The 18586-nt window shown below is 39.3% G+C and overlaps 1 protein-coding gene across 4 annotated transcripts in view; it reads left to right on the top strand.

Moving 5' to 3' along the window:
- ccser1 (coiled-coil serine-rich protein 1) overlaps positions 1 to 18586 on the top strand; it is a 139400-nt gene that overhangs the window by 46544 nt on the left and 74270 nt on the right. For all 4 annotated transcript variants that reach the window (XM_037778696.1, XM_037778697.1, XM_037778698.1 and 1 more), the window contains exons 8-9: positions 4391 to 4468; positions 16882 to 16959. In XM_037778696.1, the coding sequence (XP_037634624.1) occupies positions 4391 to 4468; positions 16882 to 16959 (156 nt within the window). The remainder of the gene's footprint in view (positions 1 to 4390; positions 4469 to 16881; positions 16960 to 18586) is intronic.

The raw sequence follows: 18586 nt of genomic DNA, 5'->3' as shown, positions 1-18586 counted from the left end.
GAACATAAATTGTTCTGAATGTTTTATTTGGGGTAATTGCAATTTGCAGAGAGCTTGACTTGGGGCAGATTCTCAGTCATAATGATAAAACATACAATCAACCGCTGATTGTAAATTCCAGTTTTAGTTTGAGTTCACACCAGGCTGGAAGGATAATTACACTCTTTTGGAAAATGGCTGAGGTTTAACTTTTTTCAAAGTTGTGCAAGCACAGCTTCAATAGAACGAGTTATTTGGAAGTTAATATCTGGTGGTGCTTAATATGTTGTGTGTTGTGTATGTTTTGTAATGATCGTGCTCATATTTTCACTAACACCCTTTGTCACTATGTTTTGAAAGTGTGTGATACATTTACATACCACAGAGAGACACCATATGCTCTGGAAGTTGAGCTGAGAGAACATCCATTAGCAATGTCTGGCTGCTGTTTTCTTGTCATCTACATGGGTCAGTACCCTTATATTATACAGACCCACACTCACAAATACAAATACACAAAAAGACGTATAAAAGGGTGACCAGACCTTCCCTAATACCCCCCTATTAGTACCTCTAAACTAAGATCAAAGCTAGCTGCGAGGACCTCTCTGTGAATTACAGTCCACAGAGGCATATGTGTGACTTTCTCTCTTTCTCTTCACTTTTCATCTCTGTTTTTTCCTCCCAGGACCGCTGTGAGAGAGACATGAAAATGATAAGATAATAATTAGTGGAAAGAGACATAAACTAGAGTGGTGATGGAGAGACTAAAGGGAGTGTGAGAGAGTGAGAGACACAGCAGCAGAACATGAATATGAACGAGGGGATACTTTGCCCTCTTTGCTTGCTCTGTTGTGTCATTAACTTGCAAATTTTGGTACCCTCCATCAACGGATGTAATCCATTCTGCAGCAAGGGGAGGGTGACTCGGCATGTCTGTATGCTTTGCATTTTATTTGCTTGACCTTCTGGTATTGAGCCCCAATCTTCTGTTCTTTTCTTTTGTTTACCTTAACTTATCGTCTCTTCTCTCGAATGTCATTCAACACACTGCTCAGCTTTATACAGTATGTCACACATAAGTCATGCTCAAAACAACGGAAAAGGCTGGGAGATGCTTTCAAAGAAGCAAACATTACACTAATGACTCACAGTGCAGTGTAAACTAACAGTTATGAAGCCAGCGCTCAAGTTCTAAAGTCAAATATTTATCTCATTATCTCCTAGATTTTCTCCCTCTGTTCTACTCTATACCAATCACTGCTGTATCATTATTACTGAACAACATAATAAAATAAAACAAAAATGGCAAAGTAGATATTTACATGATATATATGTAATTTGTTATGCCTTATGACTGAGCATTAGACTTAATTTAATCTTTTTAAAGTGCTGGTGCCACTTGAGATTATGATTAAGATAATGCTTAAATGCACTATTCAGTTATGTTAGCCAGCTTTATAGATAAATAAGTCTAATGTAGCTCAACAGTTGTCAGCAAGAAGACCTGGAAAGTAGTAAATAAAAAGTAACATGACATAACATGCCAGTTTCTTAGTTGCTGTCTAAAGGTTATGATAAGGAGCGGTTAAGATGCGAACCACGAACTTCAATGTGGGGGTGTGTGGGTTTCCACCAAAAGTTTCTGGGACTTTTAGTCCCTGGAACTACTTTTCAAGGTTCTGTTGCATCAAATGAACATCATGCTGTATTGAAGAAGACTTGAAACTAGCGATTGAGACCATAAACTCATGTTTACAATGTTTACTGAGGTAATAAAACATTTGAGAAGTAGGCTCATTTTCTCATAGGTTTCTATACAATCAGACTTCTTTTTTTCTACCAGAGGAGTCGCCCCCTGCTGGCTATTAGACAGAATACAAGTTCAAGGCACTTCTGCATTGGCTTAATTTTTCAGACTCAGAGGTTGCCCACTGGTTGCATCTCTCTCTTCCTCTATGACATAAAATGCGAGTGTCATACACAAAGCATAAACGAATGCATATCATTAAACATGACATGCATGACCGACAGGCCAGATAATACATCACACCATATAATTTCCTGTGTTTGTTTTGTGCATCCTATTTGTCAGATTAGCATATTTAAGGCAGCTGTAGAGACTCCATCCATCCTCGATGTATTTCTCTCCCAGAAGTTGATCCTGTTGGCTGCACGGAGGAACATTTCTAAAATGCCACTGTCCATGTGTGCATTAATGTTGCCGAACACAATGATCCCCATTTGTCAATGTCAGCCATGGATTCTAGCAAAACTGTGACTTCGTATTTGTTACAGCATTTACTCACAGTCTTTGTGGGCATGGTTGTGCAATATCCACACATGCACCGCCGGGCCCAGTTAGCTTGTGTCTGTCCGTCCCAGTGACTCTTACACCCGAGGCAGCTGCTTGCCTAGTGGCGGCAGCCCATTCTTGCTTCCTCCACCAAATCTTTTCAGCAGCATGGCGCTGTTACAAGGATAGATTTCAGTATAGTAAAGTATAGTTGAAAATGCTGTTGTTCATTACATTTAAGTCAGTGGCATTCATCTCTGCAGCCATCATTACACCAGCTTTTTAAATGAAGCAGAACACTTTCTTTACAGGTTTAGTTTGACACAAGAACTCCTGAAGCCCAGGGTTAAAAAACAAGGGAAAAACGTAACAATACCCGAGCAGAACTGGCATTTCAAATTCAAAGCACTCACACCGTGTTTTCCAAAGAGCTCACTAAATTGCCTGACAGTATGTTGTTAATGGTGCTGCCTTCCGATAAAAAGCCAAATGTCAATGAGAGAGAGTGGGCATGAATGCACCTTGAGTTATTTGAAGGTTTTCATTTCTTGATTTAACTGATGTGTGAATGTGATTAAAGGGGTGTATAAAACTACAAAACCTGCTTTCCTTTCTAAGGCCATTCATCATCTTTAGACATTTAGCTTCTGGGTAGTGCAAGTCATTAAATCCAGAGCTCCCAGGCAGCTTTCCTCATTCTCAAATCTGAAAGGCTTTTTACTGAACCACATCTAATTGTGGGGACAGTTGTGTGTTAGGGCCTGTGGGACAGGGGTGACCTTAAAGAGAATGTGTTAGAGAGAAACGAGAGAGAGAGTGTTTGGGCGTCAGTGAGTGCGCGCCTGTCTCTCCACATGGGGAAAAGCATTGATCACCGATGACACATTGAGGGCCCGACGCCATAGCGCACCTATAATTCTGATAGGGAGGTATGCTTCTTTAAAAGGTCAGCCAAACCAATAAACCATCAAGTTTATGCTGTGCAAAGATTTGGGCTCTGATGATTCTCAGAGCTGCCTTCAAAACCTGAAACTAGGCCAAAAATATGCATAAACAAAAAGCAGGATTTTAGCCTACAAAGCACCTTTTTAGGGTGTCTTGTCTGTAAGTATTGTCATCTCTCAAACAACAGAGAGGTTGGCTTGCATATAAAACTGCAAGAGGGCAGCAGATGGCAAGAAATGGAGCTTATCAGAAAACTAAGTGTGTGGAACATGTAGTCACTTTACCTTTCCATGTTCCTTGTCAGGTCCGTGTCGTGTATCTTGTCATATCCTCCTTGTGTGTGCTGTCATGTCATTACCATGCAGCATTACATCAATATCAGCAGTCCTGCCCGAAGACACGACTTTATCCTCCCCAGCTTTACCATCTGTCCTATCATAAGCCCTCACAGGTGACATTTAGACCAGCGTCTGCTCTCTTTAAGGAGTGTGTGTGTTTGTGAGCGTGCGTGTCAGCAAATTGACAGCATGTGCACCCTTTCGTCACATGAATGTATGTGCCGTGTGTGTGTGTATGAGTGTTTTGGAACCCCCTCTAGCTGCCCCTGCTCGCTGCCCACTAGACACCTGTGTCGAGGAGCAGAGCCAAAATGTGTCTGATCACAGCTGGCGTTAGAAAACACAGAGGTTATGTAAGAAACCAGGTGAAAAGTTACAACATGAAGTCGTGTTTATACAGGCAATTGTCCTCCAATTTTATGAATCAAAGGTGCTTCAAACCTAGATTAACAGACTAAATGTAATATTGTCCTGCAGATATTCGGTAGAAAATGATTACTACACTAAGGTTTAGGATGCTGCAGCTTAAAGGAACAGTGTGTAGCATTTAGGGGGATCTATTGTCAGAAATGAAATATAGGCTAATATTAAAGAGTATGTTTTCTTTAGTGTATAATCATCTGGAAATAAGAATTGTTGTGTTTTCGTTACCTTAGAATGAGCCGTTTATATCTACATACAAAGCCAGCCACCATGTGTCTACAGTATTAACTGAGACTGATCCTGTAAAAATCATTCTGTGCACATAACTAGCTTATCAGCAGCACTTACAATGTAAATGACAAACCTCATCTTGATGTTATTTTTACTTTCATGTTTTTGTCTTTTGCAGAGCACAGAGACAAGTCCTGCCAGCAGCCTCCAGTCTCTACCCATCAGCCCCTGCAGTGAAAAGTCCCTTCCATTTAAGGTAACCTAAAACAGACCATTTTATGTTGCATTATGCACATGAACCATACTGAATTTGTATGTTTGTGTTTGAGAGAAAAGGAGAGATGTTTACTGAGTGTTTAGTGAGTGGCTTGAGTCAACTTTCGACCAAATATCATTGACATCTGTTAACAAGTTTGACTGTAAGTAACATCCACACTTTAACTTAATGTCTCTCAAGGAAGAATCAACTATTTAAGCCAGCAGACGTTATACGGATTAAACCTATTTTTTGCCTCGAATTGGTCGTTCCCTACTAATTTTAGAAATGGTCCAAACTTCTGCCAGATTTGTTGTCGTCTGATTAATTGCCTGAACGATCAATAATCTGGCTCTCAGACAATTAGATCGATTTCTGGCAGGTCAGGTCAGCTGTTTTAATGTTATTGGACACATTGTGGCTAAAACTGTAGTCTTGAGACTGCTGTAATATAAAACTGAACTTTGCTGCAGGAGAGACACCATATTGTCTTCATCTTTTAGCCATCTGCAGCTCCATATTTGTCTTTTTCATCTTTGTAGAATTGCACAAAGGAACGCAGCCTTTCTCTCTTTTTGTCAACATTGTCGAGGATGTGGTTGTCTTGTTTGAATAAAATTAATTGGAATTGTCAATGAACAAAACTGACCGGGGGTTCTGTGCTTGCGTTCAGTGTAAGCAGCCGCGTTGTGACCTGTCGATTGAGCTGTACAGTGTGAGCATAAGAGTTGCAGATTCTGGTTGTGCAGAAGTGCAGATTCAAACATGTAGTGTGAGTTAAAAGATTACTAAATTGTCTTATAAGTGTCTGCCAAATGTTACAGCCACATACAGTTTATTCCATCATTGTATACACACAGTATTTTTGTGGAGCTCTGTTGTGTTTTTAGGTAGTTTTAAATTCAACTACACACTTAGCAACATTTACTCACACAAGAATCAAATTCACTGAGACAGCTCGTTCAATTAAAAGAGCACAGCAGTCTGTCTGTGATAAAACAAAATATAAAACTGGATCCTCCTTTGATCCATGTGTCTCCTTCAGTTTTACCCTTATCAGAACAATTAGCCTTTTTTCCACACCAGCTTCTAATGAATCATGAAGAGATCAAATAGGAAGAAGAGGAGCAAAGCAGGGAGGGAGAAGGAGAGGGAAATATAAAGAAGAGAGTAGCGAAAGAGAGGTGGTGAGAAATTGAAGGAGAGAGGGGCAAAGTGCTTTGATTGGCTCAACAGGCCCCAGACCGCCTCTGTCAACCTAGTCCACCAGAGCTGTGCAATCTAGATAAGCTTTATTAATGCGGGGACTGGGAGTGTGTGTGTGTGAGTGCTCAAGTGTGTGTGTGTGTAAGGTTTAGGTTTACCAAGGGAGGGCTTTTTGTCAGGCTTTTCTCTGGGATTTAGTTGGGTGGCAGCAGAGTTCTTGTTAGACCGTCAAAGGAGAGAGGAGCAGTCGGGACGAGACTTAAATCCCCCTTCCTGCACATACATGGAGACGCACTTACAGTAAAATGTAGTGCAGTAAAACAACCACAAATTAAGGCCTTACTACCTGACACGATGCCAACAATATTGAGTGGCTGTGTATTGAGTGTAATGCTGCACAAAATGTCTGTGAGCGGTTGCATGCACTTACGCATATCTGTGTCACAGTGTGTGTTTTTACACAGGGCTACATACAGTATTTTGTATTTTGGTGATGTTTGCCACCATGTCTTAGTTTGTATGCGTGTATTTGTGTTTGTTTGTGTGTGTGTGAGAGAGGCTGGATGTTTGTGTGAGTGCATGCCCTCTTTATTGACCTACATGGAGTATCAGTGGCAGCTGGATGATAAGGAAAAATTAAAAATGTAGGGTGGGACACAGCATGAAGACAGCAGCGCTGGCTCAAACTCCCTCATGAAGGAAAGTACGGATGGACAGACAGACAGGGAAGGTGGACAGCTGGAAAAGTTTAATCGGGGGAGGTTAGGAAAAAAAAAAATAGGGCAAATGTGTGTTTAACAGTCCAAACGACAAATATAAAGACTTATAACCATTATTCAATAGCAGAACATTTAAAATGCAATAATCCAGGCATAAAGATGGATCTAAAGGTTGACATTTATCTACCTGTGGATAAGGCTTATAGGTTTGAAATGAGCATGAAGGTCCATTATTGACTCTGGGAACACATACGGTAAAGTGTCTGTAATAAAAATACTCTAAGAGCAAGGTTTACTTTACTTGGCTATATCTGGAGCTTTCGTTGTATCTTGTATGGACAAAAAGTTTCAACATATTACAAGATATTGAAACTTGGTTGGGGTGGAAGAAAATGTGAAGATTTTCATTTTTAAAGAAAGAAATCTATGCACCAGATTATTAACATGTTTGTTTGCCAGTCTTTTATTGTAGAACAATCACCAGCTGGCATCCAAGAAAAACTGGACAAAATCCTTGTCATAAACAGTGATAGTGTTGTTTTTTCTGATTAACTGGTAGTGGAATGTAAGAGACCCAATTAGACAGGGTTTTCTTTGTCTTTCTTAGGGGTGTACATGGGGTCAACATAGCAGGTCAACAATATATTTCACCTAGAAGTGGTGTACATCATCTGAAAGCTGGAGATTCATTTGAGATGCAGCTCAGCACTGAGCATGAGCCTGCTACATCCTCTGAAAGACAGCAAATTTGGTCGTGATCACCGGCGATCCCGCGGGTCTCAGAGACTGAGGGAGGTGTGGAGATTGATATAAAGAGCAGGGAGAAAACAGCAAGGAGGAATTGAGGTTACGCAGAAAGAGGAAGTGTGAGTGTATATATATATATAGAAGTGAATGAGTAGGAAGGTGGGAGGCAAAGACTAACCCTTAACAGAGCTGGAGGCATGGAGAAGAAATAACATAAAGATGGAGAGGGCATATTGCATGAGGAGAATATGAGGAAATAGTTGCAATGCTGAGAATAGGACATCGTTCTACTTGACTATAAGATGGACTGAGGGGTGAGGGGATGAAGGTGACCGGCTTTATGGGAAAATGTGGAAGCTATAGTTGAGGTGCATACAAAGGGAATGCATTCATTTCGAAGACATTAAGTTAGATAACTCGGTATAAGAGGAGAAAATGAATACGGGAGTGCAAGAGATGGAGGTGAGAGAGGAGAAACGAGGGAAGAGTTTGAGGAGGAGGGCGGTAGTGAAAGAGGGACAGGAGGGGAAGAAGAAAAGGAGGGTTTGAGGGAGGGGCGGGAAGAAGAGAATTTGTCCTGGCACTCCAGAAAGCGACTCCGCGGGTGTAAAAATAATCTACGGTAGCCACCTGAGAGGCTGCAGTGTCACAGTGCGCCCCAGTTTAATTTAGACCCAATGCATATGACATGATTTTTACCAGATTTTGTCCCAGTTAAAGTGTTCTACTGTATTTCAGAAGACTGAAGTAAAAATCTCCCACTAATGTGGTTGCCGGAGGTGTACTCAGAGCTCCAGTGTGTTAAAAAAAACGTCTAGGACAGCAACTTTTGTACCTACATGATTAATTGGCATTTGTGTACGTTCACCTTTGTGTCAGCAGGCATAGGAACTTCTTTTTATAGTCAAACATTTATCATTGTGCCACATGCTGCATAATTAGAAATTAATAATTTATAATTATAATGACTTCAAAATGTATAATTTTAGACCGTTTTCCACGCCAATGCCGCAGTATGAGAGGGTTAAACATATACATGTGTGCAGGAAAACATGTTAAGTTTCATGGGCACACGCACTATACACTAAACGAACTCATGCAAACAAGCAATCAGAAACGCATTCATATATAAACTATATAAAATGTTATTGTAGAAAAGGCAGGAGCACAAAACAGACTGCCAGTCTCATCTGTGCATCTCTTTCTCCATCTCTGTCTCTTTTTTGGTTCTCTCATGCCAGGTAACCTCCTACCCAAACACTGTTCCTGTCTATTGTCAAAGCCTCACACTAATGGCTAGTTTTCTCTCTCACACACAGTGTCACAAGCTGAAGTGTGTTAATGTGTGAAAGAGAGGGACAGGTGATCAAAACAGTTCTCGGGATTTGCTGTGCTGAATTTCATATTTTCTGTTCAATTTCTCAGTATTTCTGTGATATGAGTTCTTGAGAGAAAATCTAAACATTTAGTAGTGAAATTTGGACTTTGCTTTTACATCTCAAACTATTCATTATGCAGCAAAACCTCATAACCAAAACAGCAGAATAGGTAGTTTGCCAATGACTCCCAAAACGACATATATGACCGTTGAAGAGTATCAGCGACAGGCACATGATGTGGAACCGCTGCAGTTTGAAACATCTGGATAATGTTGTGAATTGAAACTGAAACAAAACACTTGGTTAGGTTTAGGAAAAGATCACGGTTTGGGTTAAAATAAGTGCGCTTGTTACATACCTTAGGTTACGTGATGTAGGTTGAATACGTTATGTACGTGACCTAAGTTAAGTTTGTTACGTAAGATAGCTTATGTACGTAAGTTAAAATAAGTCAGCGTTGGATTGAATTTTGGTTTCACACAGGACACGAATAGCAGTCTCCTGTTTGTTTGACCCATCCATCCACCCGGACCTCCTCCCTACGCAGATTTCGTCCCTCCCGATACTACGTCACCTGACTTCCTCCTTTGCTCCCGTCATAATTACTACCACCAACAATAAACACAAATATGGGTCGTAATAAGCTGCTCGCACCAACGACCTACCCTCAGTTCAGTCTGGGGCTGGTCGCACAAAGACACGTTAGACTGATCTACTGCATTAGGTCAGCATTGTTTCTAAGACTGATGCTACTTTGCAACAGTTGTTTAAAAAGGAAGACCAAAAAGTTTCAAGTTAACTACCCTACCCCAGGCTATCTCAACACTTAGCAGCTGTGCTTCTGAAGTAATAATCCATGGCACCTGCTGATAAGAGGAAAGCAGAGTTTGGAGTGAGTAATGACTACAGAAAGAGATTTAAGAGGCTGCAGCAACTGCTTAGAATAATACATGTATATATGATTCCTGCTGCCACAAAACTCTTTGAATATTCACAGCAAAACCATAATTGAAATGATTCCAGAAGGCATATGTTTTCTGCTGGTTTGAGTGGAGCAGAGCAGCTTAAAAGGCTTCGCATATTAATTCAATCAGAACACAGAGACAATTAATCCAGTTAAAATATTCAAGAATTATATCTGACGTCCGATTGTTAGATCTAAGCCATAGTTAAAGCCTGTCCTTGTGCAACCAGCTTCTGGTCCTCTAATATTTCATTTTTTTATTTCATTGATGTGTCTGTGGGTTCCTGTCTCAGCAACATGAGATATAGTTGAAGTACATTATTTCACTGCATTTAATCAGCCTAATTTGTATAACCCCATATGCTATATTTAATGTCTCTCAGTGATAATTCCAGCTCAGTGGCTATTGCTGTATTTTTAGGACATCTCGGCAGGTGACATCTCTCTTCTTTTTCAAACAGCTTAAATATCACAGAACTGGTTTGACAGGTTGCCTAATAGTTTCTGTGCGAGGTGTCAGCTTTACTGCCTTTTGAGGTGCTTGGGACAGATAGAGTACCTATAGCATCTCATGACTGCTGCTGCTCACCAGACACAGCATGTCCTTTGGTGTATATAGGAGAGTTACACCATCACAGCTTATAGTGTACAGGATTTGGCCAGATGCACAGATTTTTTCTTATTTTCAAAGCTGCTGAATCATAGCACACTTGGGAGATAATGGTCTGGACCTGGTCTTTAGAGTCTACTGACAGCTGAGTTAATTCATAAAGACAGGTGGCAAAGGTCACAGTTTTTAATTGTACATTCTTGAAGGCATGATACTGTATCTGCATGTGCAAATGACACATTTTTCATCACCTCCTCTCTCTTTTTTACACTTAAGCTGCTTCTCTTGCCCTCTTCTGTCAGCGTGCATAAATAGTATGCTATTAAAGTCATAATTATAGTCAGTCAGACAGGCAGTAGATAAGCACTGACAGCAAGCAGACAGAAATTAAGACAGATAAAGACATGGACGACAAAGACATGGACAAATATTTCATACCAGAGGTAGGCTACTGTACTTAATGCTGGGTCAGTGTGCACAGCTTTGTACATGTTCTTTTTTAATCCAGCCATGAATATAAAGCGCCAGGTACATTACCGTAGGTTGTCAAAACAGCCATAGGAGACAACATATAACCAAGCAAAGGACTGACATTTGAAATTTAGAGAATGTAATTTATTTGTCTTGAGCAGCCTACATTGTGGCACTTTCTGTACTCAGTTTTTGTGCTCCTGTTTCATACAATATATTTAAGCAGCAGTAGGCGAGATTGGAGCAAATATGATTAAAAAAATCATGTGTGTCTGTGTCCTCCGGTGTCCTCCGGTGTCCTGCGGTGCTCCTAAAGGCATCTGCAATATTTCACAGACCGGAGGAAAACAAGCAGTCAGAGCTGATCTGGAGTCTGCCATCCAGCTGCCGTCTATGAGAGCCGGCTGTGAATTACTCGCAAACTCCGATCAAATGGTCAAACTAGACAGCGCTGATCAAATATGCATCAATATTCTGTTACTGTAATGCCTATTTCTCGCCTGTTGTCAGAAACATCTTGTAGTGTACTGTTTAGCTGTAAAATGAGAAAGTTTGTGACCTGGCAGCCATGTTGAGATCTGTCGAGGAAATACCAAGCACTGCCCACCAGCCGGAGCACGCTCAATAGGAACGCTCTCTCTGAACTGACCTGTGACCTGGGCTAGATTTTCTAAAGCCTGAAAAAACAGAGCCATGAAGAAGTCTAGTTTTCTCTCAGAACGCTTGAATTACAATATGCTGAAAGGTTATTATGGATTTTTTGCCCAATGATGCCGAGCAATGTCTGCGTACTGAAGCTTTAATTACACCACTTCGTACTTCATGTTGGGGTGCTTTATTTTGGGAGAAAGTATACAAAGAATTAAACTGCTTCAGCATTTTGTACCAGCAGGAAATATACTAATGGAAATCAATCAGACAAAGGGGTTGGAAAATGACCCTTTTCAGACCAAAATTTAAATAAATAAGAACAAATAAAAATGCCAGCAAAATCCACAAAAAAAAATAGTAAAATGTTAGGGAGTCACTACTATTTTTTTGTTTGTTTTTTGTTGTAAGTGGTTGTTGGCTCAAACCAACATGTTTTCAGTTGGTTTGTCTCTTGTTTTTCAAGCTGAGAGTTGCTCCTCCATTTCTCATCTGCATTGCATTTTTGGACAATAGTCTGCATGCTGATATTTTCCAGTAATATGCCATTTTCTAACTTTTCATCTGTGACCATATTATATACTCAAAACTTGGTTAAAACTCCTATATTAAGTAATTTACAGTTTGAACAAGGAACAATTAGATATGTATACTGTATATGAAGACATATGTATGGAGATGGCCTCAGACATGGTTATTTATCTCTGTTCATTCTATTTAATATACAGTATACTCTTGTCAGAAACTCCTGTTCAATCCAGGTCAAACTAAATATCTCATATCTCACCTGCTGTGGCTTTCTTATGATATATTTAGATTTTAATTCATGATTCTTGTGATCACATAATGAGCTCCACATGGTCAGACCTCTGCCTACATTACATGTGATTAACTTGGTCTCTGTACCACTTGTTGAATGTGGTTTGTTTTAGATCTTCCAACCAAGAGTTCTTGTCCGTTAGTCAGGCTACATTAAAAACTAAAGGTGACACTTGTGATTTCAGAAGTGGAAAGTTATGGATAGGAGTTTGGTAAATCGGTATTAAGGAGAATTCATTTGATTATGCTGTTATTTCTCACACCTCTTTTTCCCAATTTCAAGGAATAGGCAATTTGTTATACAAATTGAAGGAAGAGGGGTGTTGAAATAATAAACAACCCTCACATTTTCTCAAATGTGTGTTTCTCAAAAAAAGTTAACAAATTGAATAATTTCTGCTAACAAGGGGAATGTAATTCATCTCCATCCCCTCTTCAACTTGCTGCTGATTGCAAGCATAAAGTGGCCTCAACCTCTATACAAAATCACATAAAGTGGATGCACTCCAATGATTTTGATCAGATTTATCCCCACTGAGGCCATTCCAATCACATTAGAAATAAATTCGCACACCTCACTTTTCTTCCACAGCATTTTGCATTCAATTCAGCCTTGAACAATTGGTTGGAATGCCACCTGATGGGTGACTAAATGCACATTGTGGCGCTCCTTTCAAGCAAGCAGATTAAAGTTTCTCATTTTAGTTTTAATGTCTTTCTCTTTTTGAATGTTTTTGTAGGATAGTACAAGGTTTGCTCAGCAGTGGGTATTTGAGTGACAACCAAGTTATGCCAGTACACATTTAATTGTAGGTCATCACATTGAGGTCGTATGAGCATGTCCAGCCCCTTGGCATTTAAATCTTCGTAGACTAGTTGAGGTACATTATCCCTCACTCTCTCTCTCTCTTTAGTTTTCTCTCACAGCTTATACCCACCTCCTTCTCTTTCTTTCTGTTTCTACTCTTAAGGTCTTGTCTGACAAACCACACAAGTCATTCAAGTTTACATGGATTTAGTCAGAAGCTGTGAATGTTCAGAAAAGAACATTTGAAACACAACTATATATATGCAGTGTCTTGTACGTACACATGCACAGACAGGGCATCGAAGCATACACACTGTGTGGTTGTAGGCAGACAGGTCATTTAGAACAGCCTTCAGTCCTATTCGGGTGAAATTAATTTTAGACGCTGACTAATGTTGTAATTGTCACAGCATGTTAGTATTTTTTCAGTCCCATCCAAATCTCATGTTTGTAATTTTGGTGCTGTGTTCTGAAAGTAGGGAAACAAATATCCTTCTTATCTATAAATACCAGTTTCTCTCCTATAAAGCCAGGTAAACAGTCAAAATTATCACTGCTGGGTTTTGTTTTTGTTAATTGTTTTTCTGTTTCCTATTGGGAAGGTTTTCTGTTCTAGGTTTTATCACCATGGAAGCACTTAGTGAAGCTTTTAGCTTTGTCCTCCTTGACCATTATCTTGTGCCTATGTAAAGCCTCCCACGCAGACATTAACATCAATTAGACATGTAAAAACCAACAAAACTTTTTGAGACACTTGCCGATCTTGAGTATATTGGCCTTTATAACCCCTGGAAGTTGTGAAACATGGCTACATGCTTTTTAGCTGTCACTCTGGATTGAAAGTGTCTTTTGGTATAATTGTGAGGAAACGGGACCACACTTTCTCAGAAACCAACCCGGCCTCACGGGAAGGCGTATAAATAGCACGACATTACAAGCTCATTCTGTGTGTCTGTATAGCACCTTTTGACAACGAGGGAATTCAAAGTGCTTTACATAAAACATAAAAAAAAAGTCTTAAAAAACGTTCAATTCTCAGGCATGAGAAGGTATTAAAAAGTTTTTAGTTTATGTTCATTATTGTTAGTTATAAAATATTTTTGTGTGGGATTGCGAGCTGTCGGGAGACATTATACCCCTATAAACTAAAAGAGGGATTGTGTGAGCATTGTGTGCGTGCAGGAGGCTGTTCAGTCTCTTTTTTTGTGGAATTCCAGTCATATGGAGTCAGATCAGTCTCAATATTAATTAATGAACACAGAAGGATTCACAAATGTATTTTGCTCATGTGATTGGTTGAAAAGGAGGGAGGTATCTGATTGGCTACGGATAATTCCCTGTTGAAAAAAATGCATTTGTGGATAGGGCGACTTCAGGAGAGTCTCAAAAAACCCATACACAAATGCTCACAAAGTTCACAAACAAAAGTAAAAAAGTGGTTTGTAAATGCAGGTTCAACAATTTGTATATAAATGTAACAACATCCAAATATGTTTTTGATGAAACTTGCAAATACTTTTAAATAGACATCTTTGTGGATTTCTATTACATACAGTATATTTAAAACAAGGAAATATTTGTGTGTGCATCAGAAATATATTTGAGAACCTTATTTTTTTAGATGTGGATTTTTTTTTTACATTTATATACAATGATAACTATTTTGCGTGCATGGATATATAAATCACAAAATACATTTGTGAATCTTTCTGTGTGCATTCCTTCATTTTGAGACTGATCTGACTCCATACAGTCACCACCAACAGACCTGTAGCAAACACTGTCACTACTGCTAGCTACAGTAGCTGTAGTAGATCGGAAGCTCTCCATCTCAGAATAGGCAATGTTGATTTTAGCAAAACCTGTAATCAACTTAAAGTAATTAATCATTTCTAATTGGTTCATCCATCGATCCATTTTCTTCTGCTTATCTGGGTCCAAGCCTTTTTAATTAAATTAATTAAATCCATACAACTTACTGTTTTTGCGTACTGCTGGCTAAATTGCATTGTATGTGGTATTAAAAATGTCTTTAAAAGTCTCAAATTTAACTTGGTGAGCCCTACAGAAACCCCGTTTAAACTTCTCTGTCAAGCTCCCTTTTTCATTCTTCACACTATTATTTCTGGCACTTTTTGTGTGAAAAATCATGTATCACAAATGTAGGCATTTCACCCCAACTTCAGGTATATTCATTCTGGTATACACACTTTTGCCTTCCGACGTGGTTGTACGACGTGTTGTTGGACGTGCTGTACGACGCGTTGTACGGACTTGTTCGTTTCAAGCAAACCCCCACCTTAACCATCAATTCAAACCCACTATGAAAGTTTATATGAAACTTAACCTGGATTATAAAAAGAAAGTATTGCTTTTTTACTCTGTATTAACAGATTCTATCCATGTTGGTTGATAATAAACTGGTCTTTTAGTTTACCATTCAATCAAGACATAAGACACGCTTGAGTACAATTCATTGTGATCAACCTCCAAGTGTCTTTATCATGCAGCCAATACAACATTTTCTATGCTTCTTAAAAAATATTTTTGTTACTTCGAGCTATCTACAGTCATCGTAACAATCATGATATAACACACTTGTGTACAGGTTAAAGCTGTATTGATTATTGATGTGACTTGAGGTTCAGACTAGCTGTCTGTGTTCTCATCAGAGAGGTCATTTAAAGGACGGTGTTGTAGTTATATGGCTCCCTGTGGTCTCCCTCTGACTCTCAGTCTGTCCTTTAGCTAGATGGCTCCCCACGGCCTCAGACCATCATGCTCAGCCTCAGGCGCTCTCCGTCCTCTCCTTCTCTCTATCACTGTCCCCCTTTCCTCCCGTTTCCCCCTCATTTTCCTCCTGTTATCTTGCCCCTCTTTTTGTCTCCTGCTTTCATGTCCTTGAAGAGGTAATGACCGTCTGTCTGTCTGTCTGTCTGTCATCTGCTCCTTCTCTCTCTCGCTCTCTTATTACTTTCCTCTTATACTCTCTTTTCTTCTCACTGTGCCACTCTCTGTCCACATTGCAGTCACCTGTCACTTTTAGAATTAAGTTGACTATTTTAATCAAAACTGTGAGGTCTGGAGCCCAGCTCCATTTCTGATTTTCGACCTCCCCATGAGTCAGTGTGTAGCCTGAGATCGTCTGGCAGCTCCCTCTTGGCTGTTGGACAGTCAAATAACTGGGCTTTACAAAACCCTGCCATCAAAAATCAGGTTGGCATACTTTAAATTTGTCTGTTTTCACTTCAGTAACTTTGAAACACAAGTCATGTAAAATAATTCTACTTGAGGAACTTCATTTGTTTATTGGATAAATGAGACTTGAATAAAAATCCCAGCACAATTATAGTCATAAAATTGAATACATCATAAACATAAAACACATTTTATTGTGACATAATGCTATTTTTAGAATCATTTATAACCATCTCTCTCTTTTTGGTTTGCTGTGAAGCACTTTGTAACAATTGTTTTGAAAGGTGCCATAAGAATAAAGTTATTTTTATGAGTATTATTATTCTCCTCCCTCTCCTGTCTTCTGTCTCTGTTGCTGCTCTCCATCTTCCCCACAGTAATGTCCTCTGACAACACAAGGTCATATTAAAGTGCTGTGTGCTCTGGGGTGCCGCCATAGGACACACCAAGTTTATCACAGACACGGAGGGCGAAGAGGAAATCGCAATGTCTGCCGCTGCATGCATGACAACTTTATTAGATGTACACACACACTAGCAAGACCACCAACAAACACACTCATAAATGCACATAAAACACTCGCAAACACACGTTAACTTTTATGGAGACAGCCAGAGAATCACACACACACACACACACACACACACACACACACACACACACACACACGCACACACACACACACACACACACACACACACACACACACCTTTTGTATGTTGTCATCCTCTTAAGGCTCTATGTAATGCTTTTGCGGGAATATGGTCGCTTGGATAAATCACTGCTGTCTGCAGTGACCTACTGTAAGTAATGTGTAACATGGTATCTTGTTGCTTGTGTTCAGGACCCCGGCAGAGAGGAGGCCTTGCTGCAACAGCTGAGAGAGAAAGACGAACTGATTCTCAGACTCCACAGTGAACTGGTAAGATCCACTAACCAGCAAATATACATCACAATAATAATAATAATATTAATAGACAGGGCTGTGTTTAAATGTGAATGCAAGACAAAACATTATCAGCATGTTTCTTGATGTCTGACTTCCTCTTTGCACCTCGTGTAAATGTTTGTAGAATCATTTTGATTCTTTTTAAACCACCAAATCCACTTTTTTTTCCCAGAATTGGTGTTTTGAGTTTCAAAATGACTTTTAGTCGGTACAAACAGAAATCACTGGACAGTCTTCAGCATCTTGCATGAGAGAACAAGTTGATCAGTCAAAATAAAATGACTGTGTTCATTTTGGAGTACTACCGAGGCTGGAAAGATATAGAAGTTTTTAATTTATTGTCTGTAGTTTTGTTGTTCATAGTTCTGTAAAAGAAATATGAAGCATTTACTGAACCAGATTTCTCAAAGGATTTTTTACGCATACTAAGAAAATGCACCTGATTCAACTCTTATCAGTCCATTAAATAGGCGTTATCTGTCACTATAAGCACCATAGATGTGGGTCAGAAGGGGCCTACTACTCCTACTACGTTGTAAAAGTGAAAGCGAAACTTAAAAGCAACACGTTTTAACATATTGTAAAACTGAATGAAACGTTACGTTTTGAACAGAAACACAAAGGCTTCTTTAGGTTTAGGCAACAAAACTACAACTTAGTTAGGTTTCGGCAACAATAAAACTTAGTTAAGTTAAGGGGAAAACATTGTGTTTAGGCTTAAAATAACTACATTTTAAAAGTTAAAGTGAAACTTAACTCTTTTGAACACAAACACAACTTTTACACGGGATGCGAATCCCGGTCACCTGGGTGAAAGCCCTGTGTTTTGTATCCCATCCATCACCCCCAACATCCGCATCACATGGAGTTTCTATACTAAAGCGCCTGACTTCTGCTTCTGCTCCTGTCACAATTACTATGGTTGCTAGAGGTCGCTCTCATGTTCTTTTATACTCTCTTTCAGTGCTCTACCATGTGAATAGATGATACAACCTAATATTGGATGTAATAGGCCCCTATTGACCCACATCTATGGTGTTTATAGCGACTGATAACGCCTATTTAATAGCCTGACAACAGTCTAATCGGCTGGAAAATGACGGCTCCATTCTGACTTCCTTACATTCAAAAATATGGTATTAGATAGCAGTTGCCAGCCAGAAGATTGCTCTGATGATGATCATTCAGTGAACTATGTGTGCAGTAATGGGAAATATAAACAAATCAAATGAAGGAAAATATTTTTCCAAAATACTGTAAAGTCTTTGTAACTAATAAGAGAAGCAACTCATAGTCTCAGACATTGATAAATGGAAGGTTTGCTCATCCGATTTTATCTCTATCACAGTTTCTTTTTCTTGGTCTCTGTTTTTCTAAACTTTGAAATTAATAATTAAAACAGCTTGAATGTTTTTGAATTATTTGTTTTACGGGTATAAATTAAAGACTAATTGCCTTTGAAGCACACATTTTTCATTCCCTTTTAAGCATTAAAAATCCTTCTTTTTTTAGAAAGGTTAAAAAACTATTTCAAAGAATTGGGAAGTTTTACTTTCGTTAAAGAATTTGCCAAACAGCTTTGTCAGTTTTCCTTCCTCTG

Source organism: Sebastes umbrosus, chromosome 8, assembly GCF_015220745.1.
Source record: "Sebastes umbrosus isolate fSebUmb1 chromosome 8, fSebUmb1.pri, whole genome shotgun sequence".
NCBI classification, from domain to species: Eukaryota; Metazoa; Chordata; class Actinopteri; order Perciformes; family Sebastidae; genus Sebastes; species Sebastes umbrosus.
The sequence above is the reverse complement of the archived record's forward strand: the minus strand, read 5'-3'. Positions and strand labels throughout refer to the sequence as shown.